Source organism: Paramacrobiotus metropolitanus, unplaced genomic scaffold, assembly GCF_019649055.1.
Source record: "Paramacrobiotus metropolitanus isolate TYO unplaced genomic scaffold, Prichtersi_v1.0 Parri_scaffold0000132, whole genome shotgun sequence".
Lineage (NCBI taxonomy): Eukaryota > Metazoa > Tardigrada > Eutardigrada > Parachela > Macrobiotidae > Paramacrobiotus > Paramacrobiotus metropolitanus.
The window spans coordinates 182,667-203,344 of NW_026570352.1; the positions used below are offsets into that span (position 1 = coordinate 182,667).

The 20,678-nt window shown below is 43.9% G+C and overlaps 3 protein-coding genes across 4 annotated transcripts; all 3 read left to right on the forward strand.

Annotated features, from left to right (window-relative positions):
- The first annotated feature begins 6,989 nt into the window (after positions 1-6,989).
- LOC129598923 (uncharacterized) lies at positions 6,990-9,145 on the forward strand. The gene is made up of 2 exons (XM_055497011.1): positions 6,990-7,780; positions 7,877-9,145. Exons 1-2 carry the CDS (start codon positions 7,380-7,382, stop codon positions 8,532-8,534), a joined length of 1,059 nt encoding a protein of 352 aa, XP_055352986.1. The 5' UTR covers positions 6,990-7,379; the 3' UTR covers positions 8,535-9,145.
- Positions 9,146-9,642: 497 nt separating this feature from the next.
- LOC129598893 (uncharacterized) lies at positions 9,643-12,094 on the forward strand. Its single transcript, XM_055496979.1, has 2 exons — positions 9,643-10,325; positions 11,066-12,094. Exons 1-2 carry the CDS (start codon positions 9,919-9,921, stop codon positions 11,721-11,723), a joined length of 1,065 nt encoding a protein of 354 aa, XP_055352954.1. The 5' UTR covers positions 9,643-9,918; the 3' UTR covers positions 11,724-12,094.
- Positions 12,095-18,382: 6,288 nt separating this feature from the next.
- LOC129598892 (uncharacterized) lies at positions 18,383-20,497 on the forward strand. 2 transcript variants are annotated; one of them, XM_055496977.1, is made up of 2 exons: positions 18,383-18,959; positions 19,795-20,497. In XM_055496977.1, exons 1-2 carry the CDS (start codon positions 18,466-18,468, stop codon positions 20,450-20,452), a joined length of 1,152 nt encoding a protein of 383 aa, XP_055352952.1. In that variant the 5' UTR covers positions 18,383-18,465; the 3' UTR covers positions 20,453-20,497. The 2 variants fall into 2 exon arrangements, with proteins under 2 accessions (XP_055352952.1, XP_055352953.1); XM_055496978.1 differs by having other exon boundaries at positions 19,915-20,497.
- The last annotated feature ends 181 nt before the right edge of the window (positions 20,498-20,678 follow it).

A 20,678-nucleotide genomic window follows, 5' to 3' on the forward strand; every position in this document is an offset into this window, starting at 1 on the left:
GGGTTGTGTGGAAGGATGAACGTTCAGCGGTCCCGGCAAACACTTTCGCCGCGAGCCGGTGAAGTACGGTGTCAGCTTATTAAGCGCGAAGACCCTGGATCTGCATGGTGAAGAGCCCATGACTGTCCACATGAATGTGAGTGACGTACTGGAAAATGGTTTGCCGGTCGATTGTAACGACGCTCGACTGCAGCTGAAGGACTGGCTGTGTGCTGTGTCCCAGCAGGAGCCGGGCTCCGTCGGTCGTCAGCGGATCAATACGGTGAGTGGGGTCTTTTGATTTCGATTTGGAATATTGTCGTACTGCATTGCATGGCTCCCGGCTTTGGATGTTGCTGATGTACTTGTAGGTTTCCCGGCAGAACGTATCGGTTTTTCGGATCAGTATCACTGTTTTCGGACCAGGTAGTTCTACGTTTTTTTCGTTTTTACCAATAAAACTGTTTATCCGAGGGGCGCTAAAACTGTGGGTCTGGAAAATTAATCCTGACTTGGGATGATGTTCTTCGACACCGTAAACCTTAAGAATTCCAAAAGGAAACCTAGAAACCTAACAAAAGTTTCAAGAAGATCGGGTAATAACCCGACTTTTGTTACACAACAATACATTTAAACTTTTCACCCATTTTAGTAAGCCGTATCTCGGCAACCGGATGTTGTGCGCGTAAACGGTTTTCAGAACAACGTATACAAATCATTTAGCTTTAAAATGATATAAAGTATTACAAAAAACTGATTCGGAGTGCACGAAAGCGAAAGTTTCAGTGTATGTATCCCATCTGTGACACCATGTACCGGGCCATTTCCCTTAAAGGCCCTGAGTGACAGATAGCTGGAACGGCCAAGTGCGCGATCCAGTTTCCGGCATGGGCTTGTAGTTTAAAGAAAGCGGGATCTTGTTTTATTTACGATTAGAACAAACTTCATCGACATACACAGACTAATTTTAAAAAAATAATGCACAGGTACTTGACACTAGTGGAGCATTTTCCAGCGAAAGGGAAAGATATTAGGGATAAAATAATATAATAATAATAATGCTTTAATGTCATTTGCAACGGGGCGAACAGCCCCCTCGAGGCAACAGACAGTAGGTCGGCAAGAGGGTTATTTAAACATGCAGTACGTACACAACTAACGAAGAACAAAAATTGTCTTATTCGGAAGCGATCTAAAACAGAAAGCAAAAGTTTAATGCAAAAACAGGAACAAAGTTATTTAAACTCCAGCAGTCGTTTAGCCACTGTTAGACTGCTCCAGTCAACATCCTGAAGTGCAGCTTGAAAGGATGTCAGTGATAGGTAAGCTTCGGGGGGAAGGCGCAATTCATTCCATATCGATGCTAAACTGTCCACATGTGATCCGTAACGCGAAAAAACAGTAGTACCGCAGATGGTTGTAGGTGCCGGTTTGACGGGACATGGATGGTCGTGGAGACGGGCAGTTGAACGGGTGTGACCTGAAACAGACTCAAGCGCAGAAAAGGGAATTTCCAAAGGAACAAACATTAGCTCACAAAGTGGAACTTTGCAGAACTTAAGCTTATAAATAAATTCTAAGGCCTTTTTTAAGCGACGCTTGCTTAAGTTATCCCAGTTTAGTTCAGCTAGCCGTTCAGAATAGCTAGAGAGATCACTTCCCAATCGAACCGATTTTGTGAACCGTTTTTGGCAACGTTCAAGCAAGTCATTTGATGTTTTAAAATAACAATACGCCACTGACGAACAGTAATCATCAATAGGGAGGACGAGAGATTTGAAAAGCTTTATACGGGCACCACCATCACTGAATTTGAAAATATGGTTTAGGTAACTGATTCTCTTATTACATTTCTTCGCCAGATTTTCACAGTTAATTTTCCAGCTTAATTTTCGGTCGACATAAACACCCAAATATTTCACGTGTTCACTGAAAGGAACTGGTACACTGTTAAGCTGATACTGAAATGCCGATTTTACAGAAGTTTTTTTCGAAAAGCGGATGTGAACAGATTTTGCCGGGTTCAGAGATAACTGTTTTTCGTCAAGCCAGTCTTTTACACACACTAGATCTTCCTGCAGGAGTTCACTATCATTGCTTTTTGCTAAGGGACGGAACATTACTACATCATCAGCAAAGACAAAAAGACCACTGCCGTTTTTAAGCGCTTTAAGAATGAAGTTTAATATACAAATAAACAGAAGTGGGCCAAGAACTGACCCTTGCGGTACACCACTGCGAACGGGCTTTGAATCGGAAATTGCGTTATCTACCGTAACACATTGCATACGTTCTTTTAGGTAATCCGATATCAGATGAACAATTTGGCTAGGAAAGTTCATAGAATTTAAAGCGGACAGTATGCTTGCGTGTGAAACTTTATCGAAAGCTTTTGAACAATCCAAAAACACTGCGTCGACGTCGATACCGTTTGTTATGAAATCGTTAATAATTTTTGTGAAGATAAACAACTGCAACTCTGTTGACCTTTTTTCTCGGTACGCGAACTGATGGTCTCCAAGAATGCGATTTTTACTCAAATGATCGCGCATCAAATGACTTAAACATCGTTCAAAGACCTTAGAGACAGGATTCAACAGCGAGACGGGCCTGTAGCTGGCTGGAAGTTTGCGATCGGCTGAGGATTTCAGGATAGGAGTAATAAAGGAAAGCTTCCACACAGACGGAAATTTACCTTCGTTAATAGCCGCGTTGAAAACAAGTTTAAGCGGTAATATTATTGACTTAGCTGCAATTTTTAGTAAATAGTTTGTAATTTCAAATTTTCCGCTCGACGTTTTGGTGGACAGCGTTGCCAATTGTTCAAAAATTAACTGCTCAGAAATTTCCCATCTGTCATTATTTGAACACATTAAATCCGTATCTGCTCTGAAGCAATGTTCATCGCAGTTCGACTGGGACTCGTAGTACTGGTTGTTCAGCATATTGGCTTTATCGACGTCGTTAGTCGCTAAAGCACCAGTATGTTGCTGTAACGGAGGCATAGCTGAGCGATCATTTGTTGATTTCAGAAATTGCCAAAATTTGGACGGATTATTACGATGAGACGTTGCAACTTCATACAGTTTTCGATTTTCAAATTGTTTTGTCATTTTTTCACATTTTTTAGACAGGGACTTCCACTTTTCTTTAAGTTCAGCTTGAAAGCGATGGGATTTACGGTAGCGATTAAAAGCCCGATCGCGCGATCTTAGCAATTTTTTCAGACTTTTAGGATACTCAAGTGAACCAACACGTACTTTAACAGTTTCGTATTTGAAAAATGTTTTAGCAACACTCAAGAACGTTTCTTCAAAATGGATGCACGCTGATCGGCATTGGCATGTTGAAAAGTTTTGCCCAATCGAGTACTGTTAATGCATGTGTAAACTCTGCTATGTTGCCGCTGTTTATTTTCCATTTTGCCAACGATCGAATCTTTATCTTAAAACGCTTTACACTTAAGCAAAACTGAAATCCAATATGATCGTTAGTGACAGAAGGTGGACAAATGGGTACGGCTGCCTCGTAAACGAAGCTAGTACTTAACAAACAAAGGTCAAGACAGTTTGATTCCCTGGTAGGAAAATTAATCAACTGGGACAAATTAAATTCTTTAAGTGCGCGTAGCAGTTCCCGACTAACTGGCATAGCTGCTGTTTTGCTATGCCAATCTATATCAGGTAGATTGAAGTCACCCATAACGATAGTTCTAGCAAACATCGCCGGCGAAAAGCGCTTACGTAAATGCTCAATTAAAGTGCGAACGGAAGATTTACAAGTGGAGGGTGGAGCATAAAAACCAAGAATAAAAATATTCAGGGTTACAGATTCAACACAAACAATTTCAAGAGAAGAATCTTCCAGATCAGTTCTACGAAAAGCATTCAACGATTTGCGAACAACAATTGCTACACCACCATGACCATCTTTTCTTGGCTGACGAAAAACATTAAACGACCGAAGGTCAGCGAACCATGCATCCGGGTAAGATGACTTGTCCCACGTCTCAGTTAAAACGGTTACATCACTGTCGCGACAGAACAATTTTACCTGGGCTCTTTTATTTTTTACGCTATTGACGTTACAACATCGTAAACGGATCTTTATATTACGGTCACGACTTTTTTTTCAAAAATGCACTGTTGTTTGGGAAATTAGTAACATTCGTAGTATCGCTAAGAACTCTCTCTAGTTCCGGGTTCATGCTCCGTTTTTTCGATAAGAATTGTAAAAAGTTCTCGAATTTTTCAGATTAACGTAAAGGTCACACCAATCATGGGCAAAGGCCGAATGTGGTTTTTGCTGCGAGAATTTTTCATTTTTTTGACAGTTTATGCAAATGCAATCAAACTGATCATTTTCAGGACATTCGGAAGAAATGTGATCTTTCGCACAATAAGCACACACCGGCTTGTTCTTACAGGTGCGCTCGACATGGAAATATTCGCAGCACTTTAGGCACTGCGGTACATAAAAATGGTCCATAACAGGGCACAGAAACCAACCCAATTTAATCGACCTTTTCTCATTCAGAACGGCTCTTGAAAACTCATCAACGTCAATAACAATAGCGTACGTTTCGCGGTCCTTTTTGCTACTTTTCAGCGTAGTTACAATTTTCACCTCACTGTGATCGGAAAGGTTTTTCGAGATCAGTTCATTAATGAAAGATTCCGTTGTCATGCTAAGTGGTACTCTCCGAACAATCATCCTGAACTTACGCGGCTTTGGTTTCTGAACAGATATTTCTAGCTTATCGGCATGGTGGTTAAACATGGTTTCGCCTTTTTCAGCATCTTCTTTACTTTTGAACTCAACAAGTACAGACTTACCGGATGCCGGTCGGATGCGGGTAATATTGGCAGAATCCATTCCTTCAGGAGCACGTTGGTGAGCGTCTGACAGAATGACGTCATCTCGGTTGCAGATTTCCGGGCGCGGCTGGATGGCGCTATGGTCTTCGGTTTCAGCAGCAGGACATTTTTATTTGCAGGCTGTGGCGGAGCTTTGGTGTTAACCGCTTCGGCATAGGTCCGATTTGCATGACGAGATTCAGGTTGCTGAGGAACATGGGAAAGGGTTTGGTCCAGTGTCGATGGGAGGTCGACCTCGAGTAGTAGTTTTGCAAGCTTCTCTTTTTCCGTCTTCAGTTCTGTTTCTGCTTTCAACGCGACTTCATGGATGCGAATGTGGTGATTTTTCAGCAGCGATGGAATCTGCAGCAGGGCGTCTTTGTGGCTGTTCAAGAGTTTTCCCAGTTTGGTGTTTCCATTGGATACAGCGAATAATTCATCCAAGATACCGTGTAACACATCGGTTAGCTCGACGAAAGTAAAATTAGACAAATCTTCATCTTCATTATCATCATTACCCATGTTAAGTATTTACAAGCAAATGGAGTAGGCAAAAATTAAAAGGTCACCGTTGTTTCGCTATAGCTAGGTCAACCAGGATACGATTTTAGAGTGTGTTAAAAGTTAGATCCGTATGCTAGTTGCTCAAAAGCTAACTGTGTTTCGATCGGATAACTAACGGATGTTTCGATCTGTGTCTGTATTTTGACTATTTCTATGCGAGCTCTAGAGTAGAATTCCACCGCAACATGTCTGAGCAGGAATGTGCGACTAACTTTTGTTTTGTCCCTTATGTCCCTACTAGATCTTAAGATCCTGCCAGGAGAATGATCCGCGCATAGTTTCCGAATTCGGCCAGATACGCTGGAGTGTGGATACAATGCAGGACAAGAATTTAGACAAGCTGACCAAACTGACGCTCTGTGCTTTACAGCGGGAAATGGCACGGCAGCAGCACTCAAACTGATCTGCTTCCGGCTAACCCATGTGTCCGCTCCAGTGGTGGTTATTCACCACCTTATTGCTCGAGGGCGAGCGTTAGTCCGGGGGCAGTTGTCGCGCATTTCCAATGGTAAAAATTATTGACGTACAGTTGGCAACGGAACCGTACATTATTTTCCCATTAAATGGGAAAATAATGTACGGTTCCGTTGCCAACTGTACGTCAATAATACATATGTCAATAAATTCAGTGGACCAAGTGGTCCAATGGGAATGATGGCTTTGTGAAACTGGAAAAGTGCTTCACTACACTTAACCAAATGCTTTTCCACAACTAATGCTGTTCACGGTGTTGTGTTATCTATCCAGTAGTGAGCTTATTTTGGACATGATTATAAACAAAAATTTGTCGTGCATCTCAAAAGCAGAGAACCAAATGCTTTTTAGCAGACGTACTCGTATGTGTACATGTATTATATTGTATTAAATTTCAAAATAATATTTCGAGTACAACCTGCATGAACAGTATCGACAAAACCAATCCTTGCGCTACTGAATTCACATTTACTCGTGAGAGCCGGAATGGCTGGCATTTTTGCCGTGTAAACGCTATTTGTTTGTATTATATGTTTGTCACGGCTGAAGTTAGTACGCTTAATACGTATTTTCTTGGTTTAATTTAATGAAACAGTACTTCAATAGTACGATGGCTGCCATCGTATTGTACGGTACATGCAGTAGGCGATCCTGCAGTATGCGCATTTGTGCTTCTGGGATTCTAACACTTCGTATTTCCGAATTCAGCTGAATACTTTGAACTGATTCCCAGGCCTGAGTTTTCTCTGCAGAAAGGTTTCCGTGAAAATGATTTATTGTATTTAAAACAGCCTGTTTTATAAATATATCTTCTGTTCAGTTGTTTGCCAGGAATAATTTAAGGTCATCGCGTGCCCGGTTATCCGGGTTAAATACGATCAACATGGACAGCATTCGTTTTTCTGCGTTACTGATTTATTACCGGTAATAATCGATCGCACTTGCAGGGAATAATTTCGGGATGCAACATCAGTTCTCCGTAAATAATTATCTGGATGTTGCTGTTTCCGTAGGTTATCGATCCGAGCACTCTTTGCAGATGCCGCACAAATGTAAGTTAAACCTGGCGCACTTGTACCGCTGGACGCGTCATTTGAAAGCCGTGAGAGGCTGAAGGATCTGCAGCATCTATCGTCTACATATCCGGTTTCTCCACTGAGCCAATCGGTGGCACTATTCTAATCTTCAACGCATTAGGCACAGGAATACTCGTATAAAGGAACGTTATTCCTGACATATTGTAGCAGTCTGTTGGATTTTACTGGCGAGATTGTTGCTTCGTCTGGGCGCTCCTCTAGATTTGCCATTGGTCTTTCGACGTCTTTCGACGTAATCCGTCTACTGCTGCTATAAGCCTCTAAGAGACGGTTTCCCCGTCATTAGTGGTTCTTCTTCACTATACATCTGAATATCGTGGTACAAATATCTTCGCTCTTCTCTGTACTCCTGCCGCTATTCTGAAGAAATCCTATCCAATTTTCTGCCACACAACCTGTAACAGTCTCCATGATGTCGTGGTTAAAACGTTTCACCCGTGGTATATTCAATTATCCACCCTCCAATGCTCCAAACTCGGTTGTGCACGGCAACCTGACACGGAGTGTCACTCTCTATTACCAGATTCCCACGGCGCAGTTTGCTGGCAAGCGGTCATCCCATCACGACGACTACGGACGAGACTATTGGATATACTCAGCGGACTTTGAGGTGGAAAAGCAATGGAACTACCCGGAAATCCCCCAGTCAATGTGGATCGTTAGCATGGAAGTCGAGCCCAGTCTCGTCACCCGACAACATCTCAACACGCTTTTGGAAGGTGCACGGGCTCCGCGAGCCAAAGTAGCTCCCAAAGCCGGTTACAGTGGACTGGTAAGCCCGTATGAGATTACCGTGGAAGGGAAAGTTAGGTAAGACTAACAGATATACCGACACGCGGTACTTTACTTGTTAGTTCCTTTATTGGCTGCTTCTATTAAAATCGACACTAAATTTTTTTCTTGCAGTGCGTCCAACAATGATCCATTCACTTGCACCAGCATCGCCATCGGACCTACTGGATGGGCGTACTCTGCAGTAGCCAAAGACGACACCAAGTTGGCCCATTTGATGTGTTGTAAAACGACTGTCGACGAAAACGGTCACAGCCACCAGTCTCCGGCTTTGATCGCGGGATATGTTTACGTCAGACTGACGTTTCGTATCCAGCAGCACGAGCGCCACGATCTACAGCGTCTACTGGATTCCGGTTTGATGGCTGATTGTACCCTGGTTGCCCAGGACGGCCGCAAATTTTCAGCGCATCGCGCCATTCTGGCAGTACAGTCGCCGGTGCTGACGGAAATGTTGCAAAATAACAAACATGACAAAATCTCCGGTCTGTCCATCACGGTGGACACCGATGGGGCTTTGTTGGAAATACTTGTACGGTTTGCGTATACGCGAAAAGTATTGCACACGGCCGATGAGAGGCTGGAAGAGTTGTGGATGGCAGCGGATAAATTCGAGATGAAGGAGCTGGCAGCCGCTTGTGAGTGCCGTATGATGGCTGGCGTTGACGTGGGCAACGCGATGCGGTACTATGCGTTCGCTCGGAAATTCGGTTTGGCGAAACTGCAACAAAGCATCGCACGATGCATCGGCAAGAATCCAGTGGATGCCTAACTACATACGTTATTACCATAAGACGTGTAACATGTTTCGCTTGAACGCTTTTCATTTTTCGTGCTGCGTATTAAACGGTTTAATGCTTGTAAAGGTTTGGTGGTACGCTCCTCATTTAGGTACTCCCACGTAAATTATCTTATTACAAGGTTACTTTATAATTTATACGAGCTTTGCTGTGCAGTCATACTGTCGTCCCGAGCAGGTTCAAACGCTCTAATCTAACAAAAATGCTTTAGTATTGATACGTTTATCGTTACTTTGCTTAGAAATCCACAGTATGGTCTGCGTATGCGCATTCCGCTAAGACCTTAATCTAATACGCCGATAAGAAAGAAATTTATTCCTCTCATTAATCTCCTTCTCTATATAGTGGTGGTTCTCTGATGGTGCAAGACTGCAAGCCTCATATTTTAATTACCACGGAGCACGGAGAAATTCTTTGGTTTTATATTTGACTGTAGACACAAGAAACAGATACTCGTAAATGGCTTTACCGGTTCCAACCGCTGATGTACATTCGGTTATCAGTACTTTGATTTTATTCGTCTGGAAGTATTGCTGCGTTAAGTTTTCGTCCGTTTCGTTTGAGCAGTGTCATTCACCTTTGCTTTTGGGTGAACATTCACCTTTGCTTTTGGTTGAACAGTTACTTTGCCACAACACTCGTACTGAAATAAATATGCGAATAAAAAGCGAAACTGAAAAACCAATACCGAACCCAAAATTCAGAAATACTACTGAAATCCTAATTGGCCACACACGATTTTGCCGTTGCTACAACTTAATACGCACAAAATGTTGTAAACCTGGCTACTATACATTTTCAAGCAGAATAATTGATCCATAATAGCTTCGATGGCTAACCGGCATTTGGCCGTAACAAAGGAGGTCTTCGAAAATGCTCCGTGGCACCTGATTTGACAATAATCGATATATGAGTCAACTGGCTGTGATTCAGATTTCGAAGAACGTAAGGCGTTTTGACACGGCAATGTAAGTCTGCCGCTATCCCAGTGTTTTATCGATCGAGACGGGTTCGACAGATATATTATTGTTTAAGGCACGCATGCATCTGTACGATTGCTCCATGGAACAGAGTCACAATTATAACCCTGCAGCAGCATTCTAATTTTCAACCGTCTAAAGCAGAGCAAATTTTCCGAAGTTGTGTCTCCAACGGCACCGATGTTGCGCTACTCCGTACTCGTATTCAGCAGTTGACATTTTCACTTTACGATACAGATACTCTGTACAAATACTCGGTTCCTATAATTTTACAACAGAAGAAGCCCGATTTATTTTGAACTACAGGACTAACAAGGGTGTACGCTGCCACCGGAACTGTCTTCGGGTTTATTTGTTAAAGTTATTCTATAGTATCATGTCGTGGCTGAACTTGAAACAATATTTCATCCGTGACAAATCTAGCCGATCCTCCCGGAACCTCCCAAAGTCGGCGCTGCACAGCAACTGTACACGGAGCGTCACTTTCGTCTACCAGATCCCTACATCACAATTTGTTGGCAAGCGATTACGCAACTGGGATGTTGGATATGCAGGGTCCGATTGGGTGTTCTCAGCCGATTTTCTAGTGGAAAACCAATGGAACTTTCCGGAAATTCCCCAGTCAATGTGGACCGTCCGCATGGTAGTTGATGGCGATATTGTAACGGACCATTCCAGTCTGCTGTTCAACGATGAATACACTCCGCAAGCCAAAGTGGTTCCCAAGAAAGGTTACGAAGGACTGGCCAGCTCTGGTGAAATTGTGGTGGAAGGGAAAGTTAGGTAAGAAACTGTCCAGAGTTTGCCGAAAGTTGCGACAGCGCCTAATGCCATTTTAATTTGAAAAATTTTTCGAAATTACAACTACACATACGGCTGAAATTCATACAGTAATGAGTCTTTCCTGAAATTATTTGAAATCGAGCTTGAAACTTGAACAATATCATTATTTTTTGCATAATTTCTTCAGAAATTCTAAAGCCTTACATTTAGGCGTTAAATGGTTAAAAAAATATTTCTCGTCGGTTTTAACATTTTATCAGCTGCCTTTCGCGAAGTCTGCTTTATGTCTTCCTTCGTATTTTCTTCGTTTAAAATTATTTTGTTATGACTTTATTATAACAAAATCATAACTGATCCATGTTAAACCATTACAAAGTACAAACACAAATCGGCACAAAACAGACTTTAAAATTTATTCTTCACAACCAGAGATTGCGCATACAAACTGTACTGCACCAAAAATAAGTGTCAATCTAAGCCAATCATCCGATGATATCGATTTTAAAAAAGTAAAAAGTGTATTTAAACACAGTTTGGAAGCGCGTGCTTTCGCAGCAGATTTACATGAATCTGCCACCATGCGCACGGAAACTTTCGTTCACTCTGCGCAGAACCTGTTGAGCAAGATGTTACACTGCATTGCACTGGGACATTACCATGTGCGATTTAAACGCATTGGAACTAGCGCTAATAAACGCTTAGAATCTGCGAGACTCTTCTAGCTATCTGTTTTACCGTAGTGCAACCGAAAGCGATCCGTCCACCTGCACTACCATCGCCATCGGACCGGATGGATGGAAGCATTCGGCCGCTGTTAAGGAGGACATCGAACTGGCGCATTTATTCTGCTGCAAAGCAGTTGTCGATGAAAAAGGTGTCAGTCGTCAGTATCCGGCTTTAATGGACGGGACCATCTATGTCAGACTGACCTTTCACGTCCAGCAGCACGAGCGCCATGATCTGCAGCGTCTACTGAATTCTGGTTTAATGACAGACTGTACACTGGTTGCTACGGATGGCCGGAAGTTTCCAGCGCATCGCGCCATCCTGGCAGTACAGTCGCCGATGCTGACGGAAATGCTGCAGAACCGCAAGAATGAGAAAATCGGTGGCTTGTTCGTCGCTATGGACGCTGATGGGGGGTTGGTGGAAATTCTTGTCCGGTTTGCGTACACACGGGAGTTACTGCACACGGCCGATGGAAAACTGGAAGAATTGTGGATGCTGGCGGAGAAGTTTGAGATGAAAGAGTTGTGCGCGGCATGTGAGTGTCGAATGATGGATGGCGTTGATGGAGGGAACGCGATGCGCTACTACGCGTTCGCTCGGAAATTTGGCTTGGTGAAACTGCAGCAGATCGTGGGAAAATATATCGGCAAGAATCCAATGGGTGTTTAACATTGCTCCTGTGTCGTAAATGCTTTATGTATCGGTTTTACATCCTAATTAATAATTGTGTTAGCATATACGCACGTCTCAGCTTCTGCAGTTGTAATACTGACGACTTTTAACGGCTATTTTCGGCAGGAAAAATTGCAGCGTCCCTGCTTCTGTAATATTTTTATCAGTATACATATGTGCAGTACCGCGCATTCATCTCCAGTAATGGCTTCTTTCATTGCAGAATTTAGTGCTGCGTTTAGAGGTTTAAGGTTATTGGCAATTTCGCCATACTGTTTGTAGTGTACTTAGCAACGTATGGTTCTGTCAGTTGTATTACTTGAGTTTCTGCGGTCGGTTACGATCTAGCAAGATTCAATAAATCTAGAAATTCCACATATACAGTAATATCACACTGTTGAATGACGCTGTAATAGGGTCGCAGTGGTGCCTTGGTCCCAATTTCAATGTACTCGTACATGAAATAGTGTTGCGGAAAGTTTGCAAATCATGGATTAAGCCCGACTTGATTATTATCTGTACTACATGTTATCAAATTATTTTATTCGTACGTGCATGATTTTTCCGAAACATTGGTAGCTTTTGTGTAACTTCAGTTCATCCTCGTTTGGTAACTGGTATTACTTATGCTCGACGGCGGGCAAGCCGCTACATTAACAAGATAAGTCCTCAATAATTATCAATTTTCACTGGTTTGATAATAGTCGATTCTACTGGCAGTGATTCAGATTCTGGAGTGTATTCGAAACGTGACAACCTAAATTAATTAAGAGTGTATGGTTGCAACGGCTAAACGTTTCAAATTAGGCATAAGAGCGTACACTAACGAGCAATAATATACGATACGACACACTAATGTACCTAATAAATACCTATACTTAGCGTTTTCTCCGTAGCACTACTTGATCTAATTTCCAGCCGTATAAAGTAGAGCAACATCCCCGATATATGGCAGCCGTAAGTTGTGTTTTCAATGGCACCCACATGGCGCTCCCGGCTACTCGTATTAAATACCTTGCAGTTGGCCTTGTGAAATAATCGGGTTCTATACTTTTACAGCAGAGATTTGCAACTTCCTTTTTGTTTGTCACAGTTGTTTTAAGGTTTTGTCGAATCGTGGCTACAACGCATTAGCCGTGACAACAAGCCCAAGCAGTCATCCATGGACCATCCAAATTTGGCTCTGTACATCAGCCGTACTCGCAGCGTCACGTTTTCTTATCAGATTCCCACAGCGCAATTTGTGGGCACACGGTCATCCAACGGCAATGGTCGTGGAAAGGGCTGTTGGATTTTCTCGGCGGACGTGCTGGTGGAAAAACAATGGGACTATCCAGAGATTCCACAGTCAACTTGGACCGTCAGCATGGAAGTGAACACCGACATGGCTGTTGATCGTCCCATTATGCTGTTGAATGAAGATTACGCCCCAAGAGTCCAGGTTACTCCCAAGGTTGATTACAATGGACTTACCAGCCTTGGTGAAATTGTGGTGGAAGGGAGGGTTAGGTAAGAAGCTTGGTAATCACCGAGCACAGAGCAATCGAATATTTTGGCATTTTTCAGTTCATTATCTTCCCTACCGAATCGTGTGTACGCAAAGCAGTTTTACCAATAAGTTAAAAATGTAGTATGAGTAAAAGACAACAGAATCGGAAAGCCCGTCTACGGTTAAACAAATTTAGCAACTAGAAAAGTGCGTCGGTTTGTCTGGTGTTAAACCGGAGGAAAGCTGCCGGTGCTTTTTAAAAATAAATACGTCGGTAGAAATTAGCAGGCATAAAAAAACCACAGCACAAAATAGGTAACATCAATAATTTGTTGGGATTTTACAACACTATTTTGCAATAATGACTCCTTAACTCTGAAGGAAGTTACAGTACCGAACTCGATAATTAAGTAATGACGTAATAAAGAAGTAATTTCCTTCCCGTAATACAGGCAGACGGGCAGACAGTGATCGATTTTCCTATTTGTGTTTAATTGAAGTCGCTTAAGCAATTGTTACAGGACGCCGCTATCGCATCAGAGTTTGCCAGCTGGATACGAAGACAACTATCAGCTCATACCTCCCCCGAGTTTTCCTGTTACTATATAAATAAATCAGTAATAAAGAGCAACCTTTAGACGTCGCTTCGTTGGCTTCTCAGTCATGTAAAGCGCGCCGCTTTTTTGCTTATTTGAAGTCAAAATAATGCGTTGAATGCTAGTATGGTGGTTAATTAATTTTGTGGCTGCAGTGCAACCGAAAACGATCCGTCCACCTGTACCACCATCATCATCAGACCGACTGGATGGGCGTATTCTGCAGCTGCTTTGGACGAGACCAAACTGGCTAATCTGGTGTACTGTAAGGCAGCTGTCGATGATCAAGGTGTTTGTCATCAGTACCCGGCGCTGATGGACGGGTTCATCCATGTGAAACTAACCTTTCACGTCCAGCAGCATGAGCGCAACGATATGCAGCATCTACTGGATTCCGGCTATATGACAGACTGTGCTCTGGTTTCCACGGATGGCCGCCACTTTCTAGCGCATCGTGCCATCTTGGCTGTACAGTCACCGGTGTTGACGGACTTGCTAAAAAACAACAAAAACGAGAAAGCCGCTGGTCTTCTGGTCGCCATGGATGTTGATGGGGGATTGCTAGAAATCCTTGTGCGGTTTGCGTATTCACGAGAGTTGTTGCACACGGCCGATGAAAGACTGGAGGAGTTGTGGATGCTGGCGGAGAAGTTTGAGATGAAAGAGCTGTGCGTTGCCTGTGAATGCCGCATGATGGGTAGCGTCGATGAGGGGAATGCGGTGAACTACCACGCGTTCGCTCGGAAATTTAGCTTGACGAAACTGCAGCAAAGCGTGGGCAGATATAATGGCAAGAATCCGATGGGCGTTTAACAGACGGACGGCGTCGCAAAGGCTTTTTATTGCGTTTTTGCGCTGGATACGATCGATCTTAGCGCACTTTCTTTTGCTTATTTTTGCTTTCTTTCTTGGCATTGTGGTGCTATGCGGTTTCGGCTTTAGATCCTACTCTACTCAAGATGCAGTGTCCTGTTCTTCGCATTAGTTTCACATGCACAACCGCGACAACGCAAGTCGATAGAGTATGCCCCTTTGTACAAATTGGTCCACCTTTTTGATCACCGTATTCCACGCATTCTGATTCTGCATGCCACTTGTATTCTGTCTGTAATGCACTGTATATTCACCATTTTTTCGCTTTTCGTCCACTGTAACGAGTACCCGCAGAGACCTTCAAGTGGCCACCTATGTTAAGTTTTTTTACAACGTAAATAACTTAAAAACGGTTCAACCGATTCCAAAATTTTCAAGTATTTTGTATAGAGCAAGTTGTGCTGAACATGCTATACCAAAAAACTGGAAGAAAATCGGTTCTGGGGCCAAATAACTGCAGCCTGGCCACTTGAAGGTATGTCGCCCATTGACTTAACATAGGTGGCCACTTGAAGGTCTCTACGAGTATAATGTGGCTATGCATTGAACTATCCGGTATGGTGGGTAGTAGGGGAGATGACACTAATTCCGAACACTCACTATATGTACTTGGAACAAAACTGCAGCCAGTGGCAACATTTTATTGATGAAAAGCCCAAATGAACAGAGTGCAATTTAGCAGCATCGCAGTGCTGTTTAATACTCTATGGTCGATTAAGCATTAGGGACATAAGGTGAAATCAACATAATTAGGAACACAAAATAAGAATTAGAGCGTTATTGAACATTAGGGTGGTGGCAAACTGGCAACAAAATAATGTAAATAGCGCTTAGAACGTTATTGCACGACCGGCATTAACAATTTTAGGGCGTTGTAGACTTGGTTGAATGATTTATACTCTTAACACCACACCGGCGCCGATATTTCCGGGTAGTCCTGCTGTTTCTTTACGGCAGTGTCCGCTACGTAATGGGATACATGGCTTTCCCTCCTGTTAGTTTCCGTAGTGCGGACAAATTGGGTAGCCGGAATTTGATATTTCAGGGTAACGCTGAGCTTCCTTTGCTGATTTGATCGAGGAACGGACGGCACGGGTGGACGAGTGAGCAACTTTTCCATTATCACTGCCTGGACGTGGAGGATCGCTGCCACAATTCCAACAGAAGCCACTGCGAAAATAACACCAATTATCATAATAATAAAGGTCTCAAAAACCATGGTCTGTTTTATACTGCTGCAAAAAATATCGAAATGCGCAACGCGGTTGTTTCGAAATCAATTTAGTGACGGCTGACTAAATTTCGGCGTTATTTATTATTCCATTTGGGAAAAAAATAACGGGCTACTGAACCACCCAAGACTCCAGTTTACTGTGACTGTACTACACAGACAGCCGATTGCCCCTTTCTAAGCACACAACAGATAGAATCTGCAGTCATTCGGTGTTTCCTCAGTTTCCTGCCATTTAACCACAGATTTCACTAACCAGTGCGTCGATTTTATTACTTTGATGGCTCAGTAAAACAAAAGATTACTCGCACTGATGTGGATTGTGGATAGCAGATCAGCCAACTGGTCAGACAAACTCATTTTTATGATAGCCACTGGCCAGGCTGAGACAGAGACCATTACAATACTCTCTATGTTCCTCCCTCCCTGTTCAGCACGAATGCGGTAGCGCCTTCCCTACCCTAGAGTTGTGCCATAATGAAATACAAGCACAGCGCGCGGCGCTTACGCGCCGCGCTGCAGTGCAAAGGCGGTTCTTGTCGGCTGGGCTCTTTTTGATAAACGAATCGAAGTGAAACGGTTTTATATGCTAAATAAGTCTTATTGAAAAGGGAATACAGTTAATGTATCTAGAAACAGGTTAAACCGAAATTCTGCTTTTACAAAACGCTTAAAAGCGTGGACAAATATTGCGTAACCTTCGGTTACCAAATGTTTAGAAGAGCGAGTACCGCACGCGTGGCCTTCGGTGATCAAAAGCTTAAAAGTGCGGGTACCGCACGCGTGGCCTTCGGTGACCGAAGGCTTAAAAAGGGGGGTACCGAACGCGTGGCCTTCGGTGACCAAAGGCTCAAAAAGGCGGGTACCGCACGCGTGGCTTTCGGTGACCAAAAACTCAAAAAGGCGGGTATCGCACGCGTGGCCTTCGGTGATCAAAAGCTTAAAAGTGCGGGTACCGCACGCGTGGCCTTCGGTGACCGAAGGCTTAAAAAGGGGGGTACCGCACGCGTGGCCTTCGGTGACCAAAGGCTCAAAAAGGCGGGTACCGCACGCGTGGCCTTCGGTGACCAAAGGCTCAAAAAGGCGGGTATCGCACGCGTGGCCTTCGGTGACCAAAGGCTCAAAAGGCGGGTACCGCACGCGTGGCCTTCGGTGACCAAAAAACCTCAAAAAGGCGGGTACCGCACGCGTGGCCTTCGGTGACCAAAAACTCGAAAAGGCGGGTACCGCACGCGTGGCCTTCGGTGACCAAAGGCTCAAAAAGGCGGGTGCCGCACGCGTGGCCTTCGGTGACCAAAAACTCGAAAAGGCGGGTACCGCACGCGTGGCCTTCGGTGACCAAAGCCTCAAAAAGGCGGGTACCGCACGCGTGGCCTTCGGTGACCAAAGGCCTTCGGTGTCCAAAGGCTTAAAAAGCTTTTGGTTACTAAAGGCCTTCGGTGACCAAATTCTTAAAAAGGCGGGTACCGCACGCGTGCCCTTCGGTGACCAAAGGCTTATAAAGGCGGGTACCGCACGCATGGCCCTCGGTGTCCAAAGCCTTAAGAAGCCTTTGGTTACCAAAGGCTCAATAAAGCAGGTACCGCACGCGTGGCCTTCGGTGACCAAAGGCTTATAAAGGCGGGTACCGCACGCATGGCCCTCGGTGTCCAAAGCCTTAAGAAGCCTTTGGTTACCAAAGGCTCAATAAAGCAGGTACCGCACGCGTGGCCTTCGGTGACCGAAGGCTTAAAGGGTGGGTGCCCCAAAGTTTGTTAAGGTAATTAAAGTTATCAGGTTTGTTAAAGCACTAAGGTCTTGAAGTTTAGTAAGGAATAAAGCTAAATGTGGGATTCGGTTTATCGAGCAAAGGTTTTACAGGTAAAGGCACCAAATTTCGGAAGCTTAGTAAAAATAAGGGCGTAACAGCACAGGTTTAAGGGGCTGCAAAAGCTTAAAAGTAGCTAGGCGGGTTCCGGCCAATCAGAAAGTAAGGTTGGTTCTGGCCAATCAGAACGTTTTGGAGGCAGGAGCGTTCCGGAATCACGGCTCTGCTTTAATATATAGGATATATAGGATAACTGAGTTATATTTCTTTATGGTTGTGCTTGCACTTTGCTGTGTAGATGCCAAGAATTCTGTCTGTCTCATCATTCCGTTGTTCAGCTTGCTTCGGTCCAAACGGTGCATGTTAGAGGCTTTTAATAAACAGAGCCGGCACAATGAGACCAAAAATTAATAATAATTATAAAGAAGCGACGGTATAGAAAGTAGAGTCTGTACGCAGTACGAGTACTAGCGCAAGCGGATCACTGGCATGCTGTATTTTATCGATCTATCGGCACACATTCTGCCATTCTGCCATGCACATTCTGCCATGCAGACTGTATGTACTCAAGGGTCTTTCTAATTTCCTGTATACCTACTTACAGTATACAGAACCCCTGCTACAGAGTAGAGTACTGCCTTGATTCAACTGACTAAAATATTAAATAACGTATTGGCGCTATTATTTTTCTGCTGTTCAGTTTGCGTCGAATGTGTGGCGGGTACCGTTTAATTTAACATTGGATGCTTGTTGTACTTGTGCCAGTTGTGCTTCCTCAACCATGGACTGGAGCTGGTCCTGTATTTTATTTATTAACCTTCGTCTTCGCGATAATTTTTGATCGGCTCATTCTTCCGTGTATTTCATGGGCAATGAAAGGCAGTCCGGAACCACAAAAAGCCCAGAAGAACAAGAAATCTCTTTTGCCCGATCGTCGGCTGGTGGGCGTATCTCTTGGATACCAAATTTCCACGGAGAAATTTGTGGGCAAGAAGGTGTACGATCTTGATGATGGACCGCATGACCGTTGGAAATACTCTTACGAAATCCCTGTGGAGAAGCAGTGGGACTATCCAGAGATTCCCCAATCCCAGTGGACTGTCAGTATTTGTGTGGAGAACTGCTGGAACGAACATGGAGGTTACTCTGGAATGAAGCCCATAATGAAGATTACACCCTCTGAGGACTGCAAAAGCCTGACCAGTCCGTACAGTATAGTGGTGGTGGGAGAAATCAGGTAAGCATGTTAATGATGCATACTGCATAATGTATGATCCCCTTCACACCTCGGCTAATCCAAACGAAAATTAATGCATCGGCAAACCGGTCTGCACGGTTCGCGACGTCGCGTCGTAATATCTATGATTGTGTTCGTTGTCGCTCTGCAGTGTATAAGACAGTAACGCAGAAGGAATTGTATGATTATGAGAAAATTATTCGGCATAATAATTACTACTGTATCATCACATAAACGAGTGCAGCTGCCAACTTGCGTTACCGCAAACTGCAGAGCGGCAATGCTCTACTATAATTACTTTGTACTCCAAGGGAGATTCGTGGCACAGTATATAGATATGCACCTACCTGTACTGCTCCAATCTTTCAACCACTAAGTCATATAGATGTCATTTGCACATTCTGCAGCCATGACGCGAAACTCCTGGTGGGTGGTGTCTGGGGAACCACAGGGCTGAGGTACCAGGTACATGTATAACATTCGCCACTGACTTCTCCTTATATCGGTACATGTTGGTTTCGGATCAGGCTCGGGATGTACGTAACTTTCTTACCGCGTACTGCCGAAGAGATTTTTTTATGGCCATTTCGAATTATCATGATGTAATGCGAACTGATGTATTTGTACGAAGTGCAGATAATAAAGTCAAAAAGTTTGCAAAGGCAAATAATTATTTCCAAGTAATTTTTTTCTTGTTCGCGGCAACTGTACTCGTATAGTGCTTGCTTATGTAACACGGCTTATTCCGCATAACAAATTCTGCAGTTCAGTTAGGCCGGCAAATCCTGGTAAGTTGGTTACAGCGCATTTTATCTGAAAGTCTACTTTTTCGTAGAGTGTCCAATAGGTATACAACCGGCTGTAGCGTGATCTCAATTGGGCCCGATGGATGGGCTCATTCCTCAGCCCCAAAAGACGATGTCAAGTTGACCGATTTACTGTGCTGTAAATTTAGGCCCGATCGCGAGGGTAACTACAGCCACAAGTACCCGGCTCTTCTGGAGGGAAATATCTACGTCATACTGACCTTTCACGTCGGCCGGTACGTGCGCAGCGACCTGAAACATCTCTGGGAGTCAAAAGCTCTGGCAGACTCCACACTGGTTTCCACTGATGATCAGACGTTTCCTGTGCATCGGGACATCTTAGCTGCACAGTCGCCGGTGTTTGCTGGGTTGTGGCCAGACATTAAAACGGAAGCGAAAGGTGTGGGGAGCATCCCGGACATCAGTGGAGAATTGCTAAGTATTCTGCTGAATTTTGCATACACACGGGAACTATCGCATAACGCCAACGGAAAATTGGAAGAGCTGTGGAAGACTGCCAAGGAGTTTGGCATGAAAGAGCTGTCGGCGGCTTGTGAATCCCGCATGATAAGCATCTTCGACCAGACGAATGCCCTGCGCTACTTTGCTTTCGCTCGTGAGCACGGTTTGGTGAAACTGCAGCGAATGGTCGGGACGTACATTGGCAAGAATCCAATGGCAGTGTGAAAAACTACACTCATTTTTTGAAGCGACATGGTTCACTTTCTTCTTGCATGCACTGCACCATTGGTGCTTTTCCATTTTTGTCGTATTATGGCTGCTTTTTCTTTGACTGTTAACTCTGACTCCTGTAATCCACTGCTTTACCAAAAATGCTGGACGATATATACATGCACCAAGTATTTGTCAAACAAACAAAATGGCACAAAAATGTCACATATTAATACTTGAT